This window comes from Acipenser ruthenus, chromosome 21 (genome assembly GCF_902713425.1).
Source record: "Acipenser ruthenus chromosome 21, fAciRut3.2 maternal haplotype, whole genome shotgun sequence".
NCBI lineage: Eukaryota > Metazoa > Chordata > Actinopteri > Acipenseriformes > Acipenseridae > Acipenser > Acipenser ruthenus.
In genome coordinates this window covers 20,136,210-20,160,142 of record NC_081209.1, presented here as the reverse complement: position 1 = coordinate 20,160,142, position 23,933 = coordinate 20,136,210, and the positions used below count along the sequence as shown (strand labels likewise).

Here is a 23,933-nt window from a genome sequence, read left to right as displayed (position 1 = left end):
AAGAGAAAGAGAACGAGAAAGAGAGAAAGGAGCACAAGGTTAGCCGTAGCTTGGGTATTTTTGGGCTTGTTTATTTTGAAGAGTTTTGTAATATTTTGTTTAAACCTTTATCTTGTTCCAGTTTATTTGTGAATTCTTAAAAGTGCTTTAAAATGCAGTTTCCGAGTCTGGGTCTCATATCTCAATCTTCTGACTGCCAAGCAAGCAAACTTGTGTTCCTGCCCTGCCATGGTAACAATGGCACTTTTACATTGTTCTATGAAGTACTACAAACACACAATCAAGCTGTTAATATAATCCAAGGTAAAACAATCCACAGCATTAGAAAAGAGTGTTTTACACATTTAAAAGGGGTTCTGGTTACAGCTGTAGGTTTTTTCTTTCGTAGATGGGATGACAATTCTCCGATGAGCCATTGCTGTCATTATGCTCATTGGGATTTCAAACGTATCTCATTAAACCTGGATGGCTAGGACGTCTCACAAGATTCCAATTTCACAGCAAGATCAAAGCTGGAAGTCACTTGTACTTTTTATAATTTTTTTCTTGAAAGTTGCAACCTTTATATTTAACATTACATTTATGACACAAGACAGTGAAAAGACTTTTTGTCACAGGCTCTGAATAGGTTACATGCACCATGCTTAATTCTGTAATTCCCATTCCTTTACAACTCCAGATTACTGAAATCAGACAGATGAACCAATCAAATGTCTAGGTTCTTTGGACTGGGTAGAGGGAAGGAAATCACCTGCAGGTATCCTGCAGGAAATAAAACTTGGCATTTGAGGACAACTGGGATCATTACATGGATTCCACATATTCTGCATTCTAATACACTATTATTCTTTATCTTTTACAATACATTACTCTAAAGGACCACAAAACATTAAAGTACTATAAATAATACAATTCAGTGTAAGAAAGGGAGCCATCAAAAGGACATATGTGATTGTCTCATAAAAAGATTTATTTTTGTTTGCCTAAATGTACAAAGGCAAGTTACAGTATTGTATAAAAAAAAAAAAAGAAACATGGTAATGTACACTTTACATAGAGAAAACTTAGAGAGGGTAAAATCAAAACGCAGCAATCAAAAAACAAAAAGAAAGAAACACACTGTAAACATCTACCTTTCAAGTACCGATGATGGTTATGAGTTCCATCACCCCTGTGTTTGACTGGGAGGGCGGTCAGGAGAGAAAAAGGAACGAACAAACAAACATAACCGCACAGATTTTTAGAAAGCAAAACGAAATCCGCAGTAACAGAACACTTCCCTTGCTGGTAAGTGACGTCTGTCAAAGCACCATTTCCAGACAGGGCTGAGCAATGGCTCTGCCATCAGGGAAATATATTCACACACATTGAAACCATGCGCTTTCTTCCTATCTGTAGCACCCTTACAACAGCTTTGTGATTCTGGGTGCAAAGGTAAACGCATTGTTAAGTTACTACCAACAGAACTGGGTTGAACCTCAACATTTTGGATCTTAAAAAACCATGAAAAACTGAAAAAGATTTCTAGTCAGCATAAACATTAACTTGTAGACTTCCTTTATTGTTTATACTGCTCCGAAACCCATTCTATTCCATTTGGTGGCACATTTCATTACATTTTTGTTGAAGTAAGGTAAGAGAAACAACTGAAAAATTGACCAGAGCAGGTGCAAGCTGGTGGGGTTGCATGATTTTGTTGACTGTCAGAAATCGGTATATCTGTACACCTATTTTAGTAGAGCTTGCACAAAAGCAGAATGTCACAAGCATTGAAGGGCATACCAATTCAGCAGCTAACATCCAAAATAACACAGGGCTGAATACCATATACTGTATACCAAATCCAAGGCTTTGTAGAGGGCTTCTTTCCACTGTATTACTGCATACGCCTATCCACCCTCAATGTCCACCTGACGGTCACTATTCTCTCTGAGGTAAAATGATCAGTTTCAATAACTAAGATTTTGTAGAGTTCACCATTAATATGACAGTTTTCTTGTTTTGTAGTTTCAAAACTTGAAATCACAGTAGCATCTGCAGATATAGTTGACATGGGAGGTTTAGACTTTGAGGGGTTAGGATAGGTTGAGAGTCCCTTGTTTTGGAATACAGCCTTCAATGCTTCGGACCGGTGGTCAATTTATTTACCACTGCACTCTCATGGCCCACTGGTGCCGCTTTCATACAAAGGAAAATGCTCCGACACTACAGAAGCACCAAGTTCACCTGGGCTCAGCCAACATAAATCTAAAGAGGGCGGCACATCAGAGTTACAACCTGGTACAGTCAATAGTTGGGGTTGCTAGGCAACATCCAAGCAAATCAAAGGATAAGTAGAAAAGTGGCATCCCTCAGTTTGGAAACTTTGTTATGACATTCTTAGACCACCGTAATTCCACTTCTTTTATGTATAAATGTACCTCAGTACTGTATACCCCATAGCAGTGTAAAAACATCACATCCTGAAGAGAGCAGCAAACAAAGGCTCTGGTTCAGAAGACAAAACAAAAAAAAGAAAATAAGATAGATATGCCACTTTGATACTTAGCCCTTCAAACGTTTCACTTTCAAATATGAATGTAATAAACATGAACCCAACAGTATATCACACACAATGCAATGCTTACGTTTTTCTCCACTTTAAAAGTTAAAACCTCCTAAAAACAGGCTGCCTTTATGAGTTCTTTAGGGGAACATTTAGGCAGTGGAAGAGGAGATTTCATACAACTGCCTACCACAGGCCCAAATATCTAAATATAAACCGAGACCAGGCTATTCAGTGACAAACCCTCTAAACATATAGTTTGGATTGTAAATCCACTGTGTTGCTGTTGTGGAGAAGAAAAAAAAAAAAACAGGTGGCAGGTTAAGGCAGCAAAGTATGCTACAATATTCCAGCACTAGCAACCTACAGTACATAGAGGGCGCTGTAGCTGGCACTGCATTAACTGCTTACCATAAAGATAATATTAAAAACAGAAGAATGGAGAAGTTTGAGACTTCTCTTGTCAGATACTTCAAAATCAGTTTGGAAATGTGTTTTTTTTCCTCTCTCAACAGAATGCAAAGTGCCTTTCTGACTCTCTGAACATCCTGCATATCAATGATATTTATGACTGGCCCTATGATCATCTCGCAGCATAAATAAAAACCAGGGAAAGCATATAGTGACAATGACACTGACCATGGCTACTGCAACAAGGAACTTGGGGAGCACTAGCATTTTTGAATGACTCGTTCCCACCTTCCAAATTCTTACCTAAAAAGGGACACCTGTACGGAGGTAGGGTAAAAACAGTGGCTCTCATTTTGAGGTTTTCAGACGGGCACAAAAGTGTACAAAAATAAGGGTTAAAAAAGAAAAGGACAAAAAAATTAAAATTAAAATCACAGCACTGCAGAGAGAAAGTTGTTAACCAGCTACTGTTCTTTTTACAAAAAAGGTAAGGGGTTTTCAATAGCATCCGACAGCTTTTTAAAATAATTCCTCTGTACAATATATACAAAAACCACATCGTGTGTGGAAAAGAAAGAGTGTGGGGGGGAGAGAGAGAGAGAGAGAGAGAGAGAGAGAGAGAGAGAGACAAACTCTGGAACATCTTAGTATGCAGAACACACACACAGCTGGATAATGCTTTCAGTGCTACAATACGCACAAAGAGAAATAGTGATGAAAAGGCTATTTAGAGGTGATGAATTCCATGTGTACACAAAGGAGTTTCCTAGACTATTCCAAGGCAGGCAATGTAATATCAGTTATACTACCACAGTGTAATGGATTTAGTCATTTAGCCTCATGTGTATTGAATACAGATTCCTGGTGGAGCTTACCTCCAATTGTGTACATAATCATTACAGACTATCTGAGGATTCAAAACTGCGTGTTACAAAAGGCTGTGACTGCTACTGAATTAAAAACAGGTATGAACCTCAATATTTCAGACTTCATTTAAGACTAGTGCAAAATCTCCACTACTGAAACTGAGAAAGGTACCTTTATTTGCTCCTTCCACAATGAATGGGCAGATTGCAAATGTAATACACTTCCTAAAATACATATTCCCTGGCACAGAAACATTGTTACAAATAAACAGCTATTTAAAAAACAGATTTCTGATTTTTTATTCAAATTGAAGGTGATTTTACAAGACGACCAGCCACCATGTTGCAGTAAAAAAAAAAAAAAAAAAAAAAAAAAAGAAAAGAAAAACACACACATGCTGTTTTACAATCAGAAGAACGAACGGTGGATAGTGGGGGCCGACAGGCTCTGCCATCTTTATTTAGCGCCAATTTAAAACTACAACTCCCATAATTCTTAGCCACACCCATTTCTTGAATCTGTACACCTGAAAAAATGGAACTATTTCCCTGTGATAATCCCCAAACTGTTAATGAAATGTAATTGATTTCAACTCCAGAGGCATTGGGATGTTGCACTGGTTTTCCTCTGGTGTTTCCTTTCAATTGCATGGTACTGGCAACTGGAGTAACTATGTGGTCCCCAACTAGTGATACTCATTTGACCAGGTTTATTTTTACTCAACTGCCCCCTCTGTTGTGCACTCCCTTTGTAACACATGACTTAAAACTCTCTGTGATGTGTGTGGCTCAGAAGGTGACAAGCCCAAGCATAATCCAGTGGATCATTGCACTTAAACAGGCAGAAGTAATAGTTGCACAGACTATTCCTTTTAAAACAGCCAGCACTAGCACAGTGGATGACAGACGAACAGACATTGTTGTAAACCATGATGGGTTCATGTCTGTAAGCCACCTCGGCTAGACAGTTCATAAAAAAAATAAAAACAGGATGTCTATGAAAAGCAAAAACAGTCATACAGAGAAATCACCATTAATTTAAGATAAAACAAACCTAAAGATATCTCATTCTCCTTTGAGAATATATATATTTATATATGGTAACTATTCACAGGCATCTTATTCACACACACAAAATATACCTGCTGCAGCTCATTTAAAGATATTTCAAATTCAAGATTAAACTCCTGAACTACGCAGTGTTTTTTAAAATATCTAAAAAAAAGAGGGGGTTTTGATTAGTTGAAATGTTTCAGATATCTCGGAATGCATTTTGCAAGATCTAGAAATGGCTTCAGCTTGCACAGACACCACTGCGTGAGGGGCTTCAAAGACACAACCCTTGGCCAGCAAACATGTTGTCTGTATCGGATCGACAGCAGAAAAGCTCTGTAGTCTTCGGAGAAGGGGTGCAGCGTCTGTTCAGTGGAAAGCGGGAAACTAAGGCCGGTTCAGCCAATAATTCCTGTAGGGACTTGTCGGCTGCTGTTGATGTAAAAACAATGCTATCAAAAGAATAGTCTTTTCAGGTTTGTTTTTATTTTTCTGTGTTCATTGTGTCCACAGTGCAAAGACCAGGTTTAGTGGCTAGTTCTGTGTGTAATAATCAACGCAGATGGCTTTGTGATTTATTGTTTGTACCAGCTCTCAAAGTCCAGAGTTAAGAAGTAGATGCTAGAAGGACGACAGTCTGCCCGACGTTATGGCAGCAACGAAAAAACAGAAACACCATTTAACTGATGCTAAATGAACGCCACAAGCTTCCGCATGTGATCCAGTCACATGACACGTTTCAACATGGAGGTGATCCAATCAGGTCTCTCCCTGCAAATGAAGAAAATAAATAAATAATTGAGTTACAATTTGATCTTTAAACATTTATTAACACATGTACGCGATTATACAGTAGTTATCCAACTCGGAATGTGCACCAGACTACTGCCGATTAGAGACCCACATGATAAATAGTAAAACTACAACAGCAATGTGGTTCAAGTCAGGACACACAGGGTATAACCAGTAATAGTATGGCTGTGTAAAATGAACAGGCTTGGTGAGCACTGAAAGAAGAGGAGGGGAACAGAACATCATCCTCCTAGATATTTGGCCTCAGAGTAACAAGGTGCCTTACCTCTACAATTTTACCCTACCAGGTGTCATCAGTATAGCCTAAACAAACATAATACCACTTTACCACACAGGAACTCAGAGTTAATTCAGAGCTATAGATTCTGCTCACCATGTTCCTGTTTTACCATGTGAATAGATCTAAAGAATTAAAATAAGGAACCATTTTTTTTTCAACACAATGTCTTCTCTCTACAATGCTTGGCATTTAAACAAGTTCAGTTTTGAATGCCCTTCCCAAAGTAACCTGGAACTGTATCGTCCTACGTGTCTAACCTATTCAGGAATCAGCACAATAGAGGCTTGTCTTTTGCCACCCTGATGGCTATCCGGTTCCGAGTTCTGCAGCGCCTTACCTGTCTCACCTCCTCGGCGGTGGGTACAATGAAGGGGCTGAGGCCTGCTGACTGGCAATGATGGCTGAAGATGAGAGGCCTGAGAAATGAAAGCAAACAGGATCTCAGTTACCAGAAACTGGCAACAAAGGAGCAGTGAATCCTAAAACTTTGTATTTTTTAATGTACAGAAATGATATGGTGCCAAAGCAAAATATAATTAGATAACAATATATTAAAAAAAAAAAAACACATTTTATATATAAATTTACATGCTTTTACTGTAATTTTTGCTGACGGAACACACCCTGACCGACATTAAAAACACAACAGGCCGGTTGCCCACTGTAACACAATCTCACATAATATTATATTGTCATTCCAAGCACAGCTTGTTCTGTGCAATTCACTTCACCACTACTTTCACACCATCAATGTGAAAGCATGCAAAGGCCCTACTGTGCCAATGTTCTTATGAAGCATCCCAGAGCACTGTATACAACATTGCAGCATTCATTACCAAACATCAAAATACAAGCATGTTTCAAAAGACATTGTGCATGAAGAGCGCACGTTGAAGCATTGCTGTCTGATCTGTAAAGTCAGGAATTGTGTCTCACATCCCAGCAATTCATTTTATTAAACACACCCAAAGCATTCAGATTCGGCCTTTTTGATTCTTCAGTTTTCACTGTAATGGACACTGGGCAGCCCAGAGAGTTTCTTGTGATTTCAAATTAGCCCAAATGATCTATAGCTGAAATCTATTACAACACAGATCTACTGCCTTCAAATGTGTCAAGACAAAGAGAAGACTTACTTATCAGCTGGTAAAACTGCAAGCAATGCCAATTAAACATGTCAAGCCAGCATGTTCCATTTTGCTTTGCTGTAAATGAGTTATAAGCTAAACTGATCTCAGAAGAGTCATATCAGGTTTATCTTAGTGTCTCTGATACATTGGCATGTCCCCATGATTTGTAACTGATGGGCTTCAACTGCAATAAATAAGAACAGCTAACATGAGAAACAGTGATGTTCAATTCTGTCTTCCAAGCAGACTGACACATGCACTTATAGTTTGATGGTTTTGAGATGGGACCACTTAACGTATCTCACAAACCAGGCCCCCAGAGATACATTAAAAAAGAATGAATGGAGGATCCTACTCAAAGATATGCTACATCTTGGATGAATACTGTGTGCCACTGCCTTTTCACAACATATAAGTTCAGGTATGGGCCAAATGCCTGTGGTAATAGCCAGTGTGATGGAGATCACTGGTTCTTGCTTCACTCACTTGAATTTTATGTAGATGGAGTCTGCCAAATTCTATAAAAGTTCATATTTCAAAATAAAGCTACATTTTTTCATAGTAGCGCAGCCTTTACAGTATTACTTATAAAACCTCGCTGTACAGGACTAACTTAGATGAAACTGTTGTTTTTAAATGAAAAAAAGACGAGAGTGTGGATTTCAGTCAATTAAGTGGGATTGGCGACTAGATTAATTGGCTACTTTCTAAAGCATTCCAGTAAGAAGGTTATACTCCACTTTAGAATGAAATATCAGTGTAATGTTTGCAAAATTAAAGTAGGATAACTATCCCCAGCCAGAGGTATTCTTTTGAGTAGCATGCTCAGCTCCATTGTGGAACGTCAGTAAGTGCCGCCCCTCACCTGCTGCGTAGGGTAGATCGTACTGCAGCGGGTAGCCCAGGTGGTGGTGTGAGGTCATCAGGCGCTGTGATGGGGAGGAGCGTGGCCGCTCATCTCTCTCCCTCTCCGCTCGCTCCCGCTCGTGGGCCTGCTTGTCGCTCACCGTGGGAGACTTGCTCTTGTAATGGCTGGCGTGCTGCTGCAGGATATCCAGGGCCTTGGACTCGGAGCTGGATTTACTGCTCACCGTGGGGCTGGATCGAGACTTCTCTCCCTCCTCGCTGCCTGGCATCTTATTGCCATAGGGGGAGAAGGAGTAGCCCGAGGACAGGTAGGAACCTGAAAGAAAAAAGGCAGGATGGATTTAGGAAATAGCTGAAAACTTTGAACTCAAAAAAACAACACATGACATTGATTTCTTTTTTTTCTCTCTAATTTAGAGTGCCCGATTATTTTCTCCCCAATTCAGAATGTCATTATGTTCCCTCACTGATCCCTTGACCAAGCCAATTTCCTCTTTTACACCCATAAAGTCGAGAGGGGATGTCAGGCAGCTACCGGTCTCTGGAGGACAAAGGCCAGCCCTGCAGCGTCTGCCTGAGCTCACCAGGCACCTGGCCCCCCAGCTTAAATCAACAAGCCTTTCTGTTTATTTCATTCATACTGAGCCAAAATTCTGTAATTAACACACTGATATTTTGCAAACACAGGCAACATGAAAAGCAAACAAACTAAAAAATAACCTCAGCATCAAGCCTAAGCCTGACAGACACACTAATAGCATGGCCCCATGGTCTCACCTGGGTAGTTCTGCATCATGACGGAGGGCATGCCCCTGTAGCCTGGGTGATTGGGGTCGTATCCCTGTGCGTAGGGGTACCCATGAATGTAGGGCATGTAGGACTGGTGCTGCGCCAGGTGGGAGGTGAACTGCATGTGGGTGGTGGACCGGGGGTCCTTGCTACGATGGTCCTCCGACGGGTGCATGGCTAGTCGGGGGTCCATGCTCTCTTTGTTCTCCTCCTTGGGGGCAGTCTCCTTGGGCCTGGGCCTCTCCTCCTTCCCCTTGCGCTCTCGCTCGCGTTCCTCCTTCCACCGCTGCTCCTCTTCCTGCTTCTGAGAATCGGGGTACTTGTTAGGATAGACGTAGGGCCACATTCTGGAGTCGGGCTCCTACAGACACAGAGAGAAATGCAGCTCTTGAATTGGAATGTATCTACCAGCGCAGCTAAAAGCCGGATTTTCAAACTGTCTCCAATCACTATGCTAACCAGCCCTCTCAAGTTTACACACTTCCCTCTGCGGGAATGCTTCTCAGATCCAGCTGGACACAGGTCCTCTGCCTGAATTATTTTCACAGGTCAGAATGGCAGTTATTTCAATATTTCAGGATGAAATGGATATGCTAATTCACTGCTAAACAGATCAGGCTGACAACTTTGTAACAGTAATTGCATAGTGGGTTACAGAACCAGCTGTGCATTGGAAAGCACTGCCACTACTTATTGCTGAGACCCCCTGTGCATCATGCATTTTAGCAATTGCTTTGCTATCTTTATCCTCATGGGTCATTAAGCAACTGGAGCACCCAACACTGCACACTGCAGTATGGCTTGTGGGAAGTGAAAGACCTTTCAAGTGGTTTGCAGCTGCAGCTGAATAATGACTCAGAACACATGGATACAAATAATGTTCCATCTGAGTAGTTCTGCCTGATGTAGTGTACAAGAGGCACTGGTGTCCTGTAACTCTAAAATAAGGACATTGCAACTTGGAACTTTCATCTGAAGAATTTGAACTTTTGCATTATAGAACTTTCTAACAGGCATGTTTTTATTGTTTGCTCTAAACATTTGCAAACATAACTGTTAGTGTCCTTACAGTTTAACATTATAAGCCCTTGTTGGAAGTGTCAGAGGGTTCCCTGTATCATGTTAGAACAAAATGACCCCATTTGGGGAAAACAGAGCTGAAGATATCAGAATACTGACATTCCCATTTATGTTTTCCCAACCAATTCTACTGTAAAACAGTTGTGAATTACCTGTCTGTACCACATGGCCTGGTCCACTGCAGGCTGCCTGCTAGACTCCATGCTGGACCTCGCCTCGGACATCTCCTTGCTATGATGGCTGCCCTCACTCAGCTTCATCTTCAGCCCCTCTGCCTGCTGGGACTGGATCTTGGAGGAAGAGGAAGATGAGGAGGAGGAAGAGGAGTCCTCCACCTTGGGGATTATGACTGACTTTGCCGGCTCTGAATCAGAGTCTTTAGGCTTGCTCGTTGGCGCCGGCTTGCCGAGGTCCGTGAGGCTGGGGGCCTTCGAGAGAGTGGGAGGGATGGAGGCCTTCTGTTTCCACTCCTCCTTCATGGCTGCCTCCCTCTCTCTCATGGCCATGTCCGATTTCTTCTCGGCTGCGCGGTGCTGCTCGGTGGCTTGTCTCTGCCTCTGATGCTCCTCGTACTGCTGCCTGTACGCTGGATTGGAAGCCATCAAATGGGCGTGGTATGCCTGGTCGCTGTATCCATAGGGTGGGACGTAGGCATACTGGTTGTAGTACAGGGGTTGCATGTACATGTTGGAGCGTTGTTGTATGACAGAGGGCTGCTGCTGTTGGCAAGGCATGCTAACTTCAGGCTTCCGCTCTTCAGGAGGTTCCACTTTCACCTTTGTGTCGATGGGTTCCGGTTCCTCCTCTTTCTTTACTTTTACAGGCTGGCCTTCTGCCAGCGAAGTGCTAGAATTGGAAGCCCCCGGGCTGGGGTTGGTGTAGTTAGGAGAATAGTAAGCTTCGTAGCCTGAATAGAAAGGAGACTCCTTGCTAGGGGGTTGGGAAGGGAAGAGGGCTTTCTTAGCCCCTTCCCTCACGGCCTGGTCATCTGCCTTGACCTTTACACTGTCTGCTTTGCCTTCCCCGTCTTCCCCTGCGTCGGAAATGTCAGAGTAAGCTGGGCTATTTGTCTTGACCGAAGAATTGTCCGCACCATTTTGTGTCAACACATGAAGAGGAGCCACTGGCTGGACCATGCCAGTGCTGTCAAGCCGGCTAGCCACACCTATCAACGGACTAGGAGCGTTGTCCGAGAAGCTGTAGATCTTGTCTGCCTCGGCCTTGATGCTGGCCAGGCGGCTTTGGTGGGGATCTGAAGAACCGTTCAACATCCCGTCGCTCTTGCTCCCAGGATCAGAAGACTCAGAGTAAGGGCTCTTTCCTTCCTCTGGCTTTCCTCCTTTACCAGAAGGATTGGGACTGTCCGCATCCTTACTCTCTTTTTTCTTCTTGTCCTTCTTCTTCTTGTCCTTGGAGCTGTTCAAACATGGGTTCACAGTGGAGGGCTCTCCCATCACAGTGGGCTTGGGTTGGATGGCTTTCAGCTGAGGGCTCTTGGGCATGGCCTGGACAACGGTGGTGGTCAAGCCTGGAGAGGAACCCGGGCTGCCTGTGGTGAAGGTAGCTGTCTGAAAGGTATAGAGCTGCTGGGGAGGTATGGCTGGAGCTATGGGTCTGGCTGACTTCAAACTCTTTTGCTGGACCTTGTCAGACTTGGCACTCCCACTATTGGGCTTCTTTGACTTGTCCTTGTCAGACCCTTTCTTGTCATCCATACCGTCGTTGCTAGCCTCGTCCGTGAGGCAGGGCCCATCTTCAGAACCATCTATGGGGACCCCAACAGATTCCTGGTCTGCGTCACAGGACTTTTTCTTGCTGGATTGCTTAGAGCTGAACTTTCCAGGAGAAGGGGACGGGCTATGGCCTTCAAAGCCTCTGCCTTTTGGCGTAAGAGACCGTGCTGGCGAAAGACATCCTTTTTGTGAAACAGAGGCTCCGTTGCAACTCCCAGGCTCAGGATGAAGCGTAGAGTCCTCCCCGTACTCGCTGTCCCCATCCATCTCCTGCTTAATGCCCTCATCGTTGTGGGCGCGAGCCTGGTGGTACTTCAAGCCATTCATGTGCTTGTACTTCTTGTTGCAGTTGGGGTGCGGGCAGTCGATGAGGACAGGCGAAGGGCAGTTGCGGTCGACGGCTGGTGGAAGGGGCTCACATTTCACAGCAGGCACGGGCATGGCCGGAGGGGGCACGCTGCTGTTGGAGTTGGTGCGCATGCGCTTGCTCCCCTTGGTGTCCTCCGAGCTGGAGTTGGGCTCCATGTCCGAGGCCGGCTTGCTCTTCCGCTTGTTGGCTGAGGACGGGCTGGCCTTGACGTCCTCGGTGTTGCTGTTGGGCGGTGTGCGGTGCTCCGACGAGGTCTGGCTCCCGCGACGGCCCTTGCTGTTGGAGCCTGCCCGTGTCTTGCTGCCACCGCTGCTGCCCTTGGTGTCGGACGAGTTGCTGTTCTCGTTCACAGGAGTGTTGCTATTGGGCCGCATCCGCTTTCCCCTCCCCCGGCCATTCCTCATCTCCAGGTCGCTGGTGGGCGACTCACAGAACCTGTGCAGAAGACAAGAACAGTTCATATTTCCTGTTTGTTTCAACATCTGTAGAGGCTATGTGAAGTTTACAGCAATATGGTACTCTCTTCTGACACTCTCAGTTCATTCCTATACAGGTCCTTGTTCCATCCAGATCAAGAATTCTTTAACCTGCTATGCTCAATTACGCAAATCAAGAACATGGATCTGGACTATTAAATGTAACAATTAAAGTAATAGCTGGTATAAGGTCCTGGACTGGACTGTTTTATAAATGAAACCATGACATATTGGCAAAGGTTTATGGCAGGGCCGATATTTGTTACTAAAATGACCCTGAGCAATCCGTGCATAAAAACAAATTCAATGTTTTTCATACTAGGCAGATAAATAAACAGAACAGGGTGCAGGGCTATTGGACTTGTCCATCGCTGTATAGGCAAGAAAGTTTCATGCATCGCACACCTTTTAAAGACATGACGAATGCCTCTCCACTATTAAGCAAGTCTGAGATTTATGCTGCCGATTTTAAAATACGGTTGAGCATAAAAATAGGCAGTACTTGGTGTACCGTATAAATGCACACTTGATGAACGACGCTGCAATCATCTAATTAAGCAGGCTGGCTAGGAATGTAAAACCCTTCAAAGCGGTTATATACGACCGCCTGCAGCAAAAGGTCAATGTGTGTTTTTGCCTCCTGTGGAGCCTGGTGGAGCAGCAGTCTTCATGTGAAAGGGTCTATATAATATACTGGTGATGCAACAACTTGGCATTTGGAAGAGAAGTAAACTGGGCTGAAGGTCAGGAATTGGTCATTAACAGGATAGCTATGGGACCATGTTTGACATTTCTACTGGCTATGGGATCACTTTCTCAGAGATCTTCTCTTTATAATTCCACTCAATTTTGAGGTGCAAGTAGATCAGGGTTCTATATTTGATTGAGCAGCTAAAGCAACTTCAGTGCATCCCGTACCTGTTTGGTTTACTATTTTAACTTGACAACCACAAGAAATCCCACTTGGACAGTGTGGTTGCTTCATTTTCCATGCATAAGTGTGTTACATTAAAACTACAGACTACTGGGTATGATATTCTGCCACACAAGAAAATAACTGTTTGCAAGGTATGATAGGGGTAAACTGAGTTACTTTGATGCTATTTTCCAATACAAGAATCTCTCATTAGTCACTGAATAACGTCTGGACATTATGGTTCATGGTTCCGCCAGACAATGCAGACAGGCCCCCCTGCTGACTTAACAGCAGTTGGCATGGCTGTACTCTCAGCTATGGTCACTGACTGCAAGGGAACAGATGCAAGCTGCACCCCAAATGATCCCTCTATTGCACGGACTGTGCTCTCTGCTCACCGTGGTGGGGCCCAGTCGTGCCTCGTGCAGTCCAGCAGCGTCCCCACGTAGGTCTTGTTCCGCCAGGTCACGTTGACCACAAGCATTCCTGGAGGGAGGAAGGAGACGAGAAGCGGAGTGAGAGTCTGAGGATTTTGTACATGAAAACTCTTTCTAGTTTACGAAAGTGTAGTGGAATGACTCCAATAGCTGTGCAATGGGAGACTTGTATTATTAAACTGTAAACTCTGAACCTTAACGCCAGCCCAATGAAGTGAAGCTGCACCTGCACGCTAACTGCACACTTGTGTAGGAAGTCTGGCAGGCCCTACATGGTTCATTATTCAAACAGACAGGCTCCATGCAGCTGGCATGCACTTCAAATACAGGCCTTCAAAATGGTAAACATGTTGTTTTGACCACTCACAAAATAAAAATAAAAAAACACAGCTCCCCCAGTTAATAGAGAACGACGGTTTTTATAGTCAATGGTCCTGCCTGTGGGTTTCCGTTTTTTTTTTCTAACTGTAACCGAGCTGCCTCGACGAAATTCACAAGCTATTTTGAACTAAATAAATCAACCTTTACACGTGGGTTTGTGTGTTGACCCATAGACAAAAACAACAGCACTCTGTATGGAAGGGAATTTGTATTCCGCGAGTGTCCAAGTGACTTTACTGCGCTGGCGATGTTTGAAGACACGCAGCGAAGGTTACTGTATTTATGTCAGGCTCAGAACTACTGGTGCTTGCAATAGTTCCTAGCCATCAGTCTTGACAGTTATGTCTTTTATAAATCTGTGAGTCTAATACTTTGACTCCCGGATTGAGACTTCGTGTTGCAGTTATTTAACACTAGATGGCAGCAGTTGCCAAATTTTCCAGTAACCCTGGGATAAGCAGCTGGAAGTACTGACATCTTGGTTATGAATAGGAAAAGGAAGTCAATGTATTTTATTATCCTCTGTTTAATAACCTGCAATTGCACCGTGTTATACTGGGTAACAGTTGCTAAACAAATGATTCTTCTAGAACACAACCAGTGATACAATAATTCATATCAAGCAACTCTGTTCCAAAAAAATACCCTTGCCAATGCCAAATAATAATGTTTCCCCTCAGTGTTCTGCCACAATTAAAATGAGATATATTATACATTTTGTATTTATTTTAATTATTTAAACTTTCTCTTTTCAGTATTATATTTTTTAACTATGCCATGCCCCTGCAGGCCTCAAAGCCTCCCTGTAGCCTAAATACTCTTCCCCTAGCTGTCCCTCAGAGCATCTAGGCTCTGCAGTGAGGTAATGCGTGTCTAATTGCCCTGGAATGCTCTCTGGCAGAATGCACAGGCACTATTTCACTTTTTATTAGCTCAGGAAACTAAAGAGGCTTTTTTTTCTCCTCCCCCCTCTTCTTTCTGAAACGCAAACCCAGCTCGCTATTCAGTTTACTGCGTGGTTTCTGTGGGCAGCACTGGCCCTCTGCCTGCCTAGGAGTGAGCGCTCTGGAAATGGAGTGGCAGCAATACAGGTATACATTTACACACAGTCAGTAAGTCATCAGGGCCTGGATAAACACACAGACATGCCAGACCATGTGTTCGACACCTCAGCCTCCCGGGCCCAGCAAGAAACAAGGATTTCCTGCTCTCCCAAGAGAGCAAAGTGCTGGTCTGAGGCCTGCTGTGTTAATCTGCACACAGCTTTGGGTCTGGTAAAGAAGCTTACTAATTTAAAGACTTCTACTGTACACACTCAAATTCTGAGAAAACACAGACAAAGTCTACCCCTAATTTGCCCTACATCCTTTAACTAGCACCACAGAGCCAGCACACTGTACAGTACACACTCAAAAGCTGTAGGATCAATATCTACACAGACAAAACAGTCGCAGTGGGCACAGCTCCAGCAATCCTTGAAGTTTCTCATTTTGAAGACTGCCCCCCTACGAGAGCCAGGCAGTTGAACCTGATTCTGTAAAACTCATTAGAGCTAGCAGAGCCTCATTAGTTCAGCTGGGGCCCTGGCAAGCCTTTGGTTCTGGCTGCCCTGCTGTTCAGAATGCCTTTTACAATCCTCCCCACCCCCTCCCAGCACACAGCTCTGCCTGGTGTCAGTCTGTGACAGAGCCTCGCTTTTACGCTTTAGTCAAAAGCTGCAAGCCATGCAAAAGAACTGACGTGATCACAGCAGAGCAGGGCGAGGGTCAGCAGCTTCATCGACTCATAATGTTTCATCAGCACAGACAGTCCTAATTATCAGGCTGCAGGCTTCAGACCAGCAGCTCTCAGGAATCAGCTTTTCTTGTGGCTGACACATGCAGAGCGATTACCTTCCACTCCACTTGGTCATTATCTAGCTGAGGTTCTCTAGCAGCCGCACAATTTATTTGCAAATCAGTAAAGCAGTAACCCTTATGCAACCCAGGATGCAACGACAGTGGTAGCAGGATTAGAGGTCAGGGTTCAGATTAGCGAGTCTACTGTACCACCTTGTGTGCAGCCATCATGAGAAGGTTTGCCAGCTGGACTGCGGTTTAACTCATTAATCACGAAGTTCATTTATTTTTTGCTTTCTAACTGACTGTGTCATCATTGAAATGCACCTTCATTTAAAAAGCAAAAGGTGTTTCTATGGCGTCTCCTATTCTAAACAGAAAGGGGGGGTCAAAATCCTAACGTTCCAAAATTACAAACAGCAATGTTTCAGAGTGGTGTAATAGGAAAGAAGGCCGTGTATCTGCAGCAGAACCTTGTGAAAACTGTACAGCAACAAGGTCTTGAGCAGGGATAGAAATAAGACTCCTATTGCATAGCAGTTTCATCCATTCCAGGTTTTACTACAAGCTTGATTAGCTACAGTCTCTGTGTAACCTGCTCAGGTGTGTCTTTTTAAACTTTTTAAAATCAGAAATTGATCAAACTGCTATGCAATGTGAGTCTTATTTCCATACTTGGTCTCGTGTCTGACAGAGCAGAGTAAACTACGAAAACATGGAGTAAACAGTCACCGAGAAATCATGAACCCAACTGTGGGAAACAGCAACTTTATCAAGGACCTTTGGTAACTATTGAACAGGTACATATATATATATTTTAGTGCTGGCAACTGGGCTTTTTTTAGTGTTGTCAGTGCTGGCAACTTGGTCTGCATTCGGGCGAAGTGCCTTGCTTGCTAAAAGACAGAAATCAATTTCCAGTCCAGGACTGTACTGTGCTGTTGGTGGGAAGCCCACTGGCAGAGAACCACAGTGGAGTACAAAGACGACAATGCAGAGCTGGGATAGGGCACCAGTTTTTCATTTTACCCCCAAAAATGGGTTTTTGTCAAGATGACTGCCAAGGATGGAATCACATTCCCAAGAGCAGTCTTGGCAGCCACCATTCCATAGTCAAACTGACAAATATTTTGGAAATGCCTTCGTCGGCGATAGAACGGTTGAAATGTCAGAAAGCAATCTCGTTTAACCACAGTACATAACACCACCACTGTCACAGATTCACACACACACACACACTTGACAGGGACCAAGATACCAATCTGCCTCCTGTGAGATAAAACGGCTTCGCAATTGCAATTCCCCCTCAGCGTCATGCGGCGAAGCACTCCTTCCCACAAACAGCACAGACCGTGACAACAACAGAACCCCCAGTGCCGGCGTCTGCCAGTCAATGACATCATGGAAACTGACTTGAGAAAGCTTGAGTAAATAAAGGCGCCTGGCTGCAACTCAAACATGCCTCAAGTGCACCACTTAGGAATTTGCCTTCCCCATTTTGAATCCTCCAGTTTCAAACAAATTGCTCCTCGGACCTCATTGACATCTACAGTAATCTTGTCTTTCACTTGGCACAGTATCTTCTCTCTCCAACACCTTGTAACCTCATAAAGAGAAGTAAAGCGTTTTCGCTGATACAACAGTTAAACAAACATGGGGAAGCAATACACTTAACAGGCCGACAAAATTCCTTGGAATGATATTTGCTTATGTGTAAAAATATCAGTGCTACATACACATGGAGGTCAATAGATGGGCTGGGCCTGTATGACATTTCCACAGTATAAACATAAGAAATAATACCATGGTAACCTTAATATCACAGTATAAATCATGCAAGCTATAAAATGAAGGCTTACTGTAGTCATTCCCATGCATTGCACAAACCGTTTATGGAATGCGTTAAACTTTGGTTATTTTATATTTGATTGGTCAGATTGCTTAAAACACAAGCATACTAATACAGGCTATTATTCAAAAGCAGAGAAGAGTTATTCATGTTTGAATAACTCTTCTCTGCTTTTGAATAATAGCCTGTATTAGCCTGTATTATTCATGTTTGGCATGAATGTTTAGCTAAAACGTTTTGAAAACTGTAAATAAAAAAATGAAACCAAACTACTTTGATAATAACTAGGCTGTCCCTCTGCAGTCACTTGTCCGTTATAAACTGAGAAGTGTGGCTGACAGTTCTCTCCAAAACCATGATCAAAATACAGTAAATCGAGGGCTCCCGAGTGGAGCATCCGGTAAAGGGGCGGGGGCTGGGGGGGGGGGGGGAGCTTAGGTCAGCCAGGGTGTCCTCGGCTCACCGCGCACCAGCGACCCCTGTAGTCTGGCCGGGTGCCTGCGGGCTTGCCTGTAAGCTGCGTTGTCCTCCGACGCTGTAGCTCTGAGGTGGCTGCATGGTGAGTCTGCAGAGTGAAAAAAAGCGGTCGGCTGACGGCACACGCTTCGGAGGACAGCATGTGGTCGTCTTCGCCCTCCCGAGTCAGCATTGGGGTAGTAGCGGTGAGCTGAGCCATTTCTATATATATTATATATATATATATATATATATATATATATATATATATATATATATATATATATATATATATATATAACTTTTTGTGTCTGTGAGTCTAATACTTTGACTCCCGGAATAAGATGATACAATGCGTTACTGCAGCTTTTATTAGGCAGCACTATAATAAATCATAATGATGTGTCACTGAATGAAGATCGCCTTAATACAAGATATGCTGCTGAACATTTGTATTTTTATCTACCTTTGTTATTCTCTTTACAGTGCTTTTTCTATTCATTTATTTTGATGTGATTGGCGAGTTGTATTATGTTTAAGCCATGTTTTAGCTGTGACAATCCACCTGCATACAAACCTCTTTTTATGTGTCCATTCAGTCAATTTGATCCTTTTTACGGGTGGGAAAAGACCTTCCACAGACACTTTGCTAAGACATTAATTGTTATTGCAGTGTACTAGTACTTGAAAGGAGTTGGCTGTTACCATAGGAACAGGAACATTGCATTATCCACTGCATACCGTCATCCTGACATTTGCAGTGCAGCACAACAGGAACAGTGTCAATACAGTAAAGTATGTAAGGTATTTCTATCCAATACCAAGGCGTTTCCATCAAAGAACGCCGCTAGAAGTGTCCTGGAATGTTAGTAATGTAAACTGTATGGTTCCCATTGAAAGGACTTCAAAGCCTGCTCATGTAGCTCGCAATGCTGCAGTAAGGCACAAAAAGCCCAAGTCAACCCCTGACGCTGGTGATCTCGTTCGAAGACAGCTACTGGATTCGATACAAATTGAAGGCTTTGGTGTGAGGACAGGTGAAAAACTCTGTGAAACTGTGGAATATAGCATACCCTATACAAATTGCAGGACATGCATGTATTCAAGAAAGGCTGTCACCTTTAAAATGGGGTAAATGTCTTCATTCAGTTTATTACTAGTAATTGTACACTTTCAGACCACACTGACCCAAACAGCAGACACCAGGTCCTTTACGGGATAATAAAGGACCTGAAATAATGCAAAAGTTGCTTTGAGAACTAATTGTTTGTCCATTATCCCAGTTAGGCTCCAATAACAAAGTCTGAAAAATGTAGCTCTGCACTCCCAGAACAGGCTGTCTGCATTGCTGTGCATTTGAGTATTGATGAAAGTAAACTGCGGCAGTTCTGCGTAACATTACAGTACGCCGTGTTCAGCTGAATGCTTTAGAAGTACTCTACCTGGCAAAACATTTGCAAACAGACATTTTTTTCCCCCTCATATTTGTTCACTATTAACAGCAAACAAAAAACACCCACTGGCTATTAATAAATCTTGGATCGTTTGGGAGTGCACGTTGTTTTGGATTACCATGCTTCACAAACCCAATTCTAGTTGAATAGATTTTTTAGCTTGGCGATGACGCAGTCTATTTCTTAAACACTGACATTCAGTTTATTGCAGGTAAAAGCCACACTGTATGGTGTATATTAGGGTGTTGTACAAGACGTGTGCGAAGGTGTGTGTTTTCATACAAGGAGTGTTACAAAGCTGCTCAATCACGTATGTAGTTCACAGGGAGCAGGAGACAAACAGGAAATGCTGTATTTTAAAATGATGGTTCTAGCATTTAAATTGCTGTTGGTATTATTATATAAACACATACACAAACACACACACACACAGAGCAGTGGCTAATGCTACAGTATGGTGTGTCTAAGCTCAGGTTTTACTCAAGAAGTTCATATCAAAGGCTGGAATGGCTCAGCTATGCAAACAGTATTAAATGCATTCTAGGTCTAGTTCCAAAACGTATACAGAGCAAGGTATATTAATTCTGGTTCACATGATAAAATAGCCCTTAGTAATAACTAAACTTTTAACCCAAACACGATCATCTGAAAAATATACTTTTTTTTTTTTTTTTTTAAACTTGTGTCTTTTAAATAAACATTTTCTGAGAAAGACAACCCCATTTCTACTACCAATACTGACAATGAGGGTTAAACGGATCATGCTGGACCAACAAAAAGACAGCGGGTCATCTCAGTGGTATTTTGCTAAATAAATCTCCTTACCATCTTCCGTCTCCTGCCAAACGATCCCTTCCAGGTTTACACTGGTCCCGGGTTCACAGGGTCCTAAACACTCTGGCTCTGTTGCCAAGGCAACATCGGAGGTGTTGACGGCGACAGAGCGCGTGCGCACCATGATCTGCTCGCAGGGGGAGGAGATGTCATTGTTTCCCACAGGAGCCAGGAGGTGCAGTGGGGGAGGGGCAGGCGTGGAGACTGGAGACTCCATCTAGAGGGAACAGAGGAAAGCAGTGTGATTAATACACTTACATGCCGATGTCAAATTCAGACTCTTACTATTACAGAATGTATTGCAGAGCTCTCCTCCTCCACCTGAAACACTACAGTAACTATATTAAAACTACTCATTTTCTAATTACAGTGATCCCTTGTTATTCATGATTTGACAGTTCAGTTCATGTGGCCAATTCACAGTTAGGCCAGGTCACCAGTAAATAGTACCAAATTTCACCAAATTTATGATCAAATTTCACGACAAGCAGCCTTTCGGTATCCCCCCCCCTGTTTAATTTGCATAATAATGACAACATTTTCATTGGCAAAATACCCAATATTAGGGCTAATCTTTACCCTCATTTTTTTTCGTTTTTTCGAAAACAAAGTTAACAAAACAAAAGTAAGGCACAGGTTCCCATTTGCCCCTGGCTAGTTCGGTTCAGTCTCTCTCACAGTCTGAGTGAAGCTTTGTTGCTTTCATCTGAAAACAGTACAACTGTCAGTCCACACCCAGAGCAACGTTATATCATTTCCAAAACTGTATGAAAAAGAACAGAGCATTGCAAAACCAGTGCTCAGCCGGTAACGAGGTCAAAGCTGCCTGAGCTCAAAGGCTTCTTTGGCCAGTCACAATAACAACCTTCCAGCCTTGAGACACTGCTACACATTTAGGAGAACGCTGGTCTAACTCCTCTCTTCCGAGGTACACAATACTGATCGGCTCTGTGCATGGGAACCCCAGAGATGAAAGGGTTAACAATGCCTACATTCTTGTGTACAAGCTCACTATACAAACTGGCAGAGCACAGGTAATGGCAGCAGGGCCAGCCCCTTGCAATTAGGAGACTGTGAGAACGACCCCAGGCATTCAGCTTGGGTCAGCGAAAGACAAAACAACACTCCAGTGGAATGATGATATGAAGAAGGCTCCCACGCAGCTTCCAGTCACAGACGTAGGGAGCCAGTGTGATGGGCAGCCACAGGACTCAACGGTTTGCCCATTTCACAGAAGACAAAGCTGCAAACATTAAATGTACTTTTATTAGTCTATGTTATGTTAAATAAAAAAAGGGATCTGGTCGTTTACTTTAGTATTCATTACATCCCCCTGGCTCCCATTATATGGATGGTCAAATACTGTATCCCAGCCATTCATTTTGTGACAGACCCATATAAATGTTGTTTTTAATTCATTTCTCATATAAATTGTGAATAAGAGAGACACCACGGTCTTGGAAAGGTCCTTCTATAAAATACTAGTTGAATTAGTACAGTATACTGCATTCCAAGAGGAGAAACATTTTACCATCTGGCCCAAAAAGCACAACATTTGCCTAAGAAAACCAGAAGGTTTTGGTTTGACCCACAACACAAAGCTTTACCATTTAACAAGTCCTAAAAGAGAAAAACAGTCTATCCCTCATTATGAAATCCATTAGGAAACTGGTTCACTCTAAAAAGGCTTGAGTCCTCCCATTCTTCTCACAAGGCAAGAACAATTCATTTGCATTGCTGCTTTTCTGCTCATTTTCAAAGGAAAGGCTGTCGAAAGCTCCGAGGCCCTTTTGTCAGGGCTTGATAACACAGGGTGCTGGAGTAGGAATCCACCCATTCATTGGTCAGGCTTCGCCTACACACTATTCTCCTTCAGTTCTCTGCAATTGAGACATCAAAGATGCGGCGCTAGTCCCTTTTATCAAGGAAAACATCATCAGGTTACACAAAGGCCAACAGGAAACACCTTTACAGGTGCCATCAGCTTATTTCAAATGAAAGGAGGTTGATTTACAGAACATCACACTTTAATTGCCTAGTCTTTCCAGTACACAGAAAATGATATACGCTACTAACAGCTTTTGATGAGATTTAGGCCTAAATCTTAATCTACGTAGAGTTCTCGGCGGTCAAATACATAAAGGGGTAAACACATCAATTTATTAGAAAATAAACAGGTACAGCAGTTGTACTATACAAAAACAGAGAAGCATTCTGTACCCGTTCACCACAAATGATGCAGCAGCTTTTTTTTGTTTGTCGACACACTTATTTGAGAAACTATAGAGGACACTAATACAGTAGTAAAGAATGAAATAACACTAAAAACAGGAGGTTGCAAACAAAACAAAATCCCATCGGAGACCACTCAAAAATCAGAAGTCAAAAACTACACCCATATTCACACTACCAAAAGGGTAGTACAGTCAGTACAACCTTCTAAAATAATAAGGAAACAGATGCATTCAATTACTCAGGCTCAATTCACAGCCCATAGCTTTCTCTACTCTGGCAGCTGGAAACATCGCAGATTGCTTTGGGTAGAGCTGTTTTTAGCTTTGTTTTTTCAGGTAAAGTCTACTGATCTGGAAAGTTCTCCCTAGGCAATGTTGACTCATACCAAGCTTCATTTTAATAACGCGAACAAAAAACACAAAACTACCCTGCAACAATTCATACTCAACAAAGCTTATTATTATGACTCCAAGTGTGCAATTAGTGTCACCTGTCTTCTGTGGTCTTTTTGGAATCGTTGTGGGTAAATGGTTCTACCAGTTTTCATGAGAACTTCTGCTCACAAGATTGATGCAAGTGCACCTGTCCTGACCTGAACAGCCCCTAGACTGCCTCAGTGTCGCTTCCAGAAGGAACAACAGGTTGTTCCAGTATTGTACTTTTTCTCAAGAGCCGCCACACCCACTGCAGGGTGCTTAGACCATGGCAGGGTCGCTGCTCCTATTGGAGACACAGGCACAGGACGGGAGATGAAAGTTGTTGGTCTGAGGTCTTGATTCATCTGTAGAAATGTGCTGTAGAAATGCATGGTGGTTATTTTCTTTGTGTTTTATTTTCCTGCACAGAATTCTGTGTAAATGCAAACCCTGTTGATTTGTTTTTAACTTTCTAACCACGCATTCCACCAAATTAATAAATAGTGTACATACAAATCTTTCTATTATTACTTTCTTTTCTCAATATTAATAGCAAGTCATTCGGATGCCTGAGGCGATGTGGTTTACTGGCATCCAGGCAACACAACTGATGCACATCCTTGATTTCATGAACACAAAGTTATCTCCGATAATATTACACTTCTCAGCGCTCTCACTGATGCTTCCACAAGTGATTTCTGTAT

The 23,933-nt window shown here is 42.9% G+C and overlaps 1 protein-coding gene across 2 annotated transcripts in view; it reads right to left on the bottom strand.

Annotated features, from left to right (window-relative positions):
* Nucleotides 1–949: 949 nt before the first annotated feature.
* Nucleotides 950–23,933, bottom strand: part of LOC117429817 (zinc finger protein 609-like) — a 79,292-nt gene continuing 56,308 nt past the window's right edge. The window contains exons 3-9 of one of the 2 annotated variants that reach the window (XM_058994961.1): nt 20,570–20,795; nt 13,728–13,815; nt 9,987–12,372; nt 8,743–9,058; nt 7,964–8,281; nt 6,306–6,384; nt 950–5,646 (exon numbers count right to left, since the gene is read on the bottom strand). In XM_058994961.1, the coding sequence (XP_058850944.1) occupies nt 6,311–6,384; nt 7,964–8,281; nt 8,743–9,058; nt 9,987–12,372; nt 13,728–13,815; nt 20,570–20,795 (3,408 nt within the window). In that variant the 3' untranslated portion in view covers nt 950–5,646; nt 6,306–6,310. Of the gene's footprint in view, nt 5,647–6,305; nt 6,385–7,963; nt 8,282–8,742; nt 9,116–9,986; nt 12,373–13,727; nt 13,816–20,569; nt 20,796–23,933 lie in introns of both variants that reach the window. The other variant, XM_058994960.1, reaches the window with a different exon arrangement.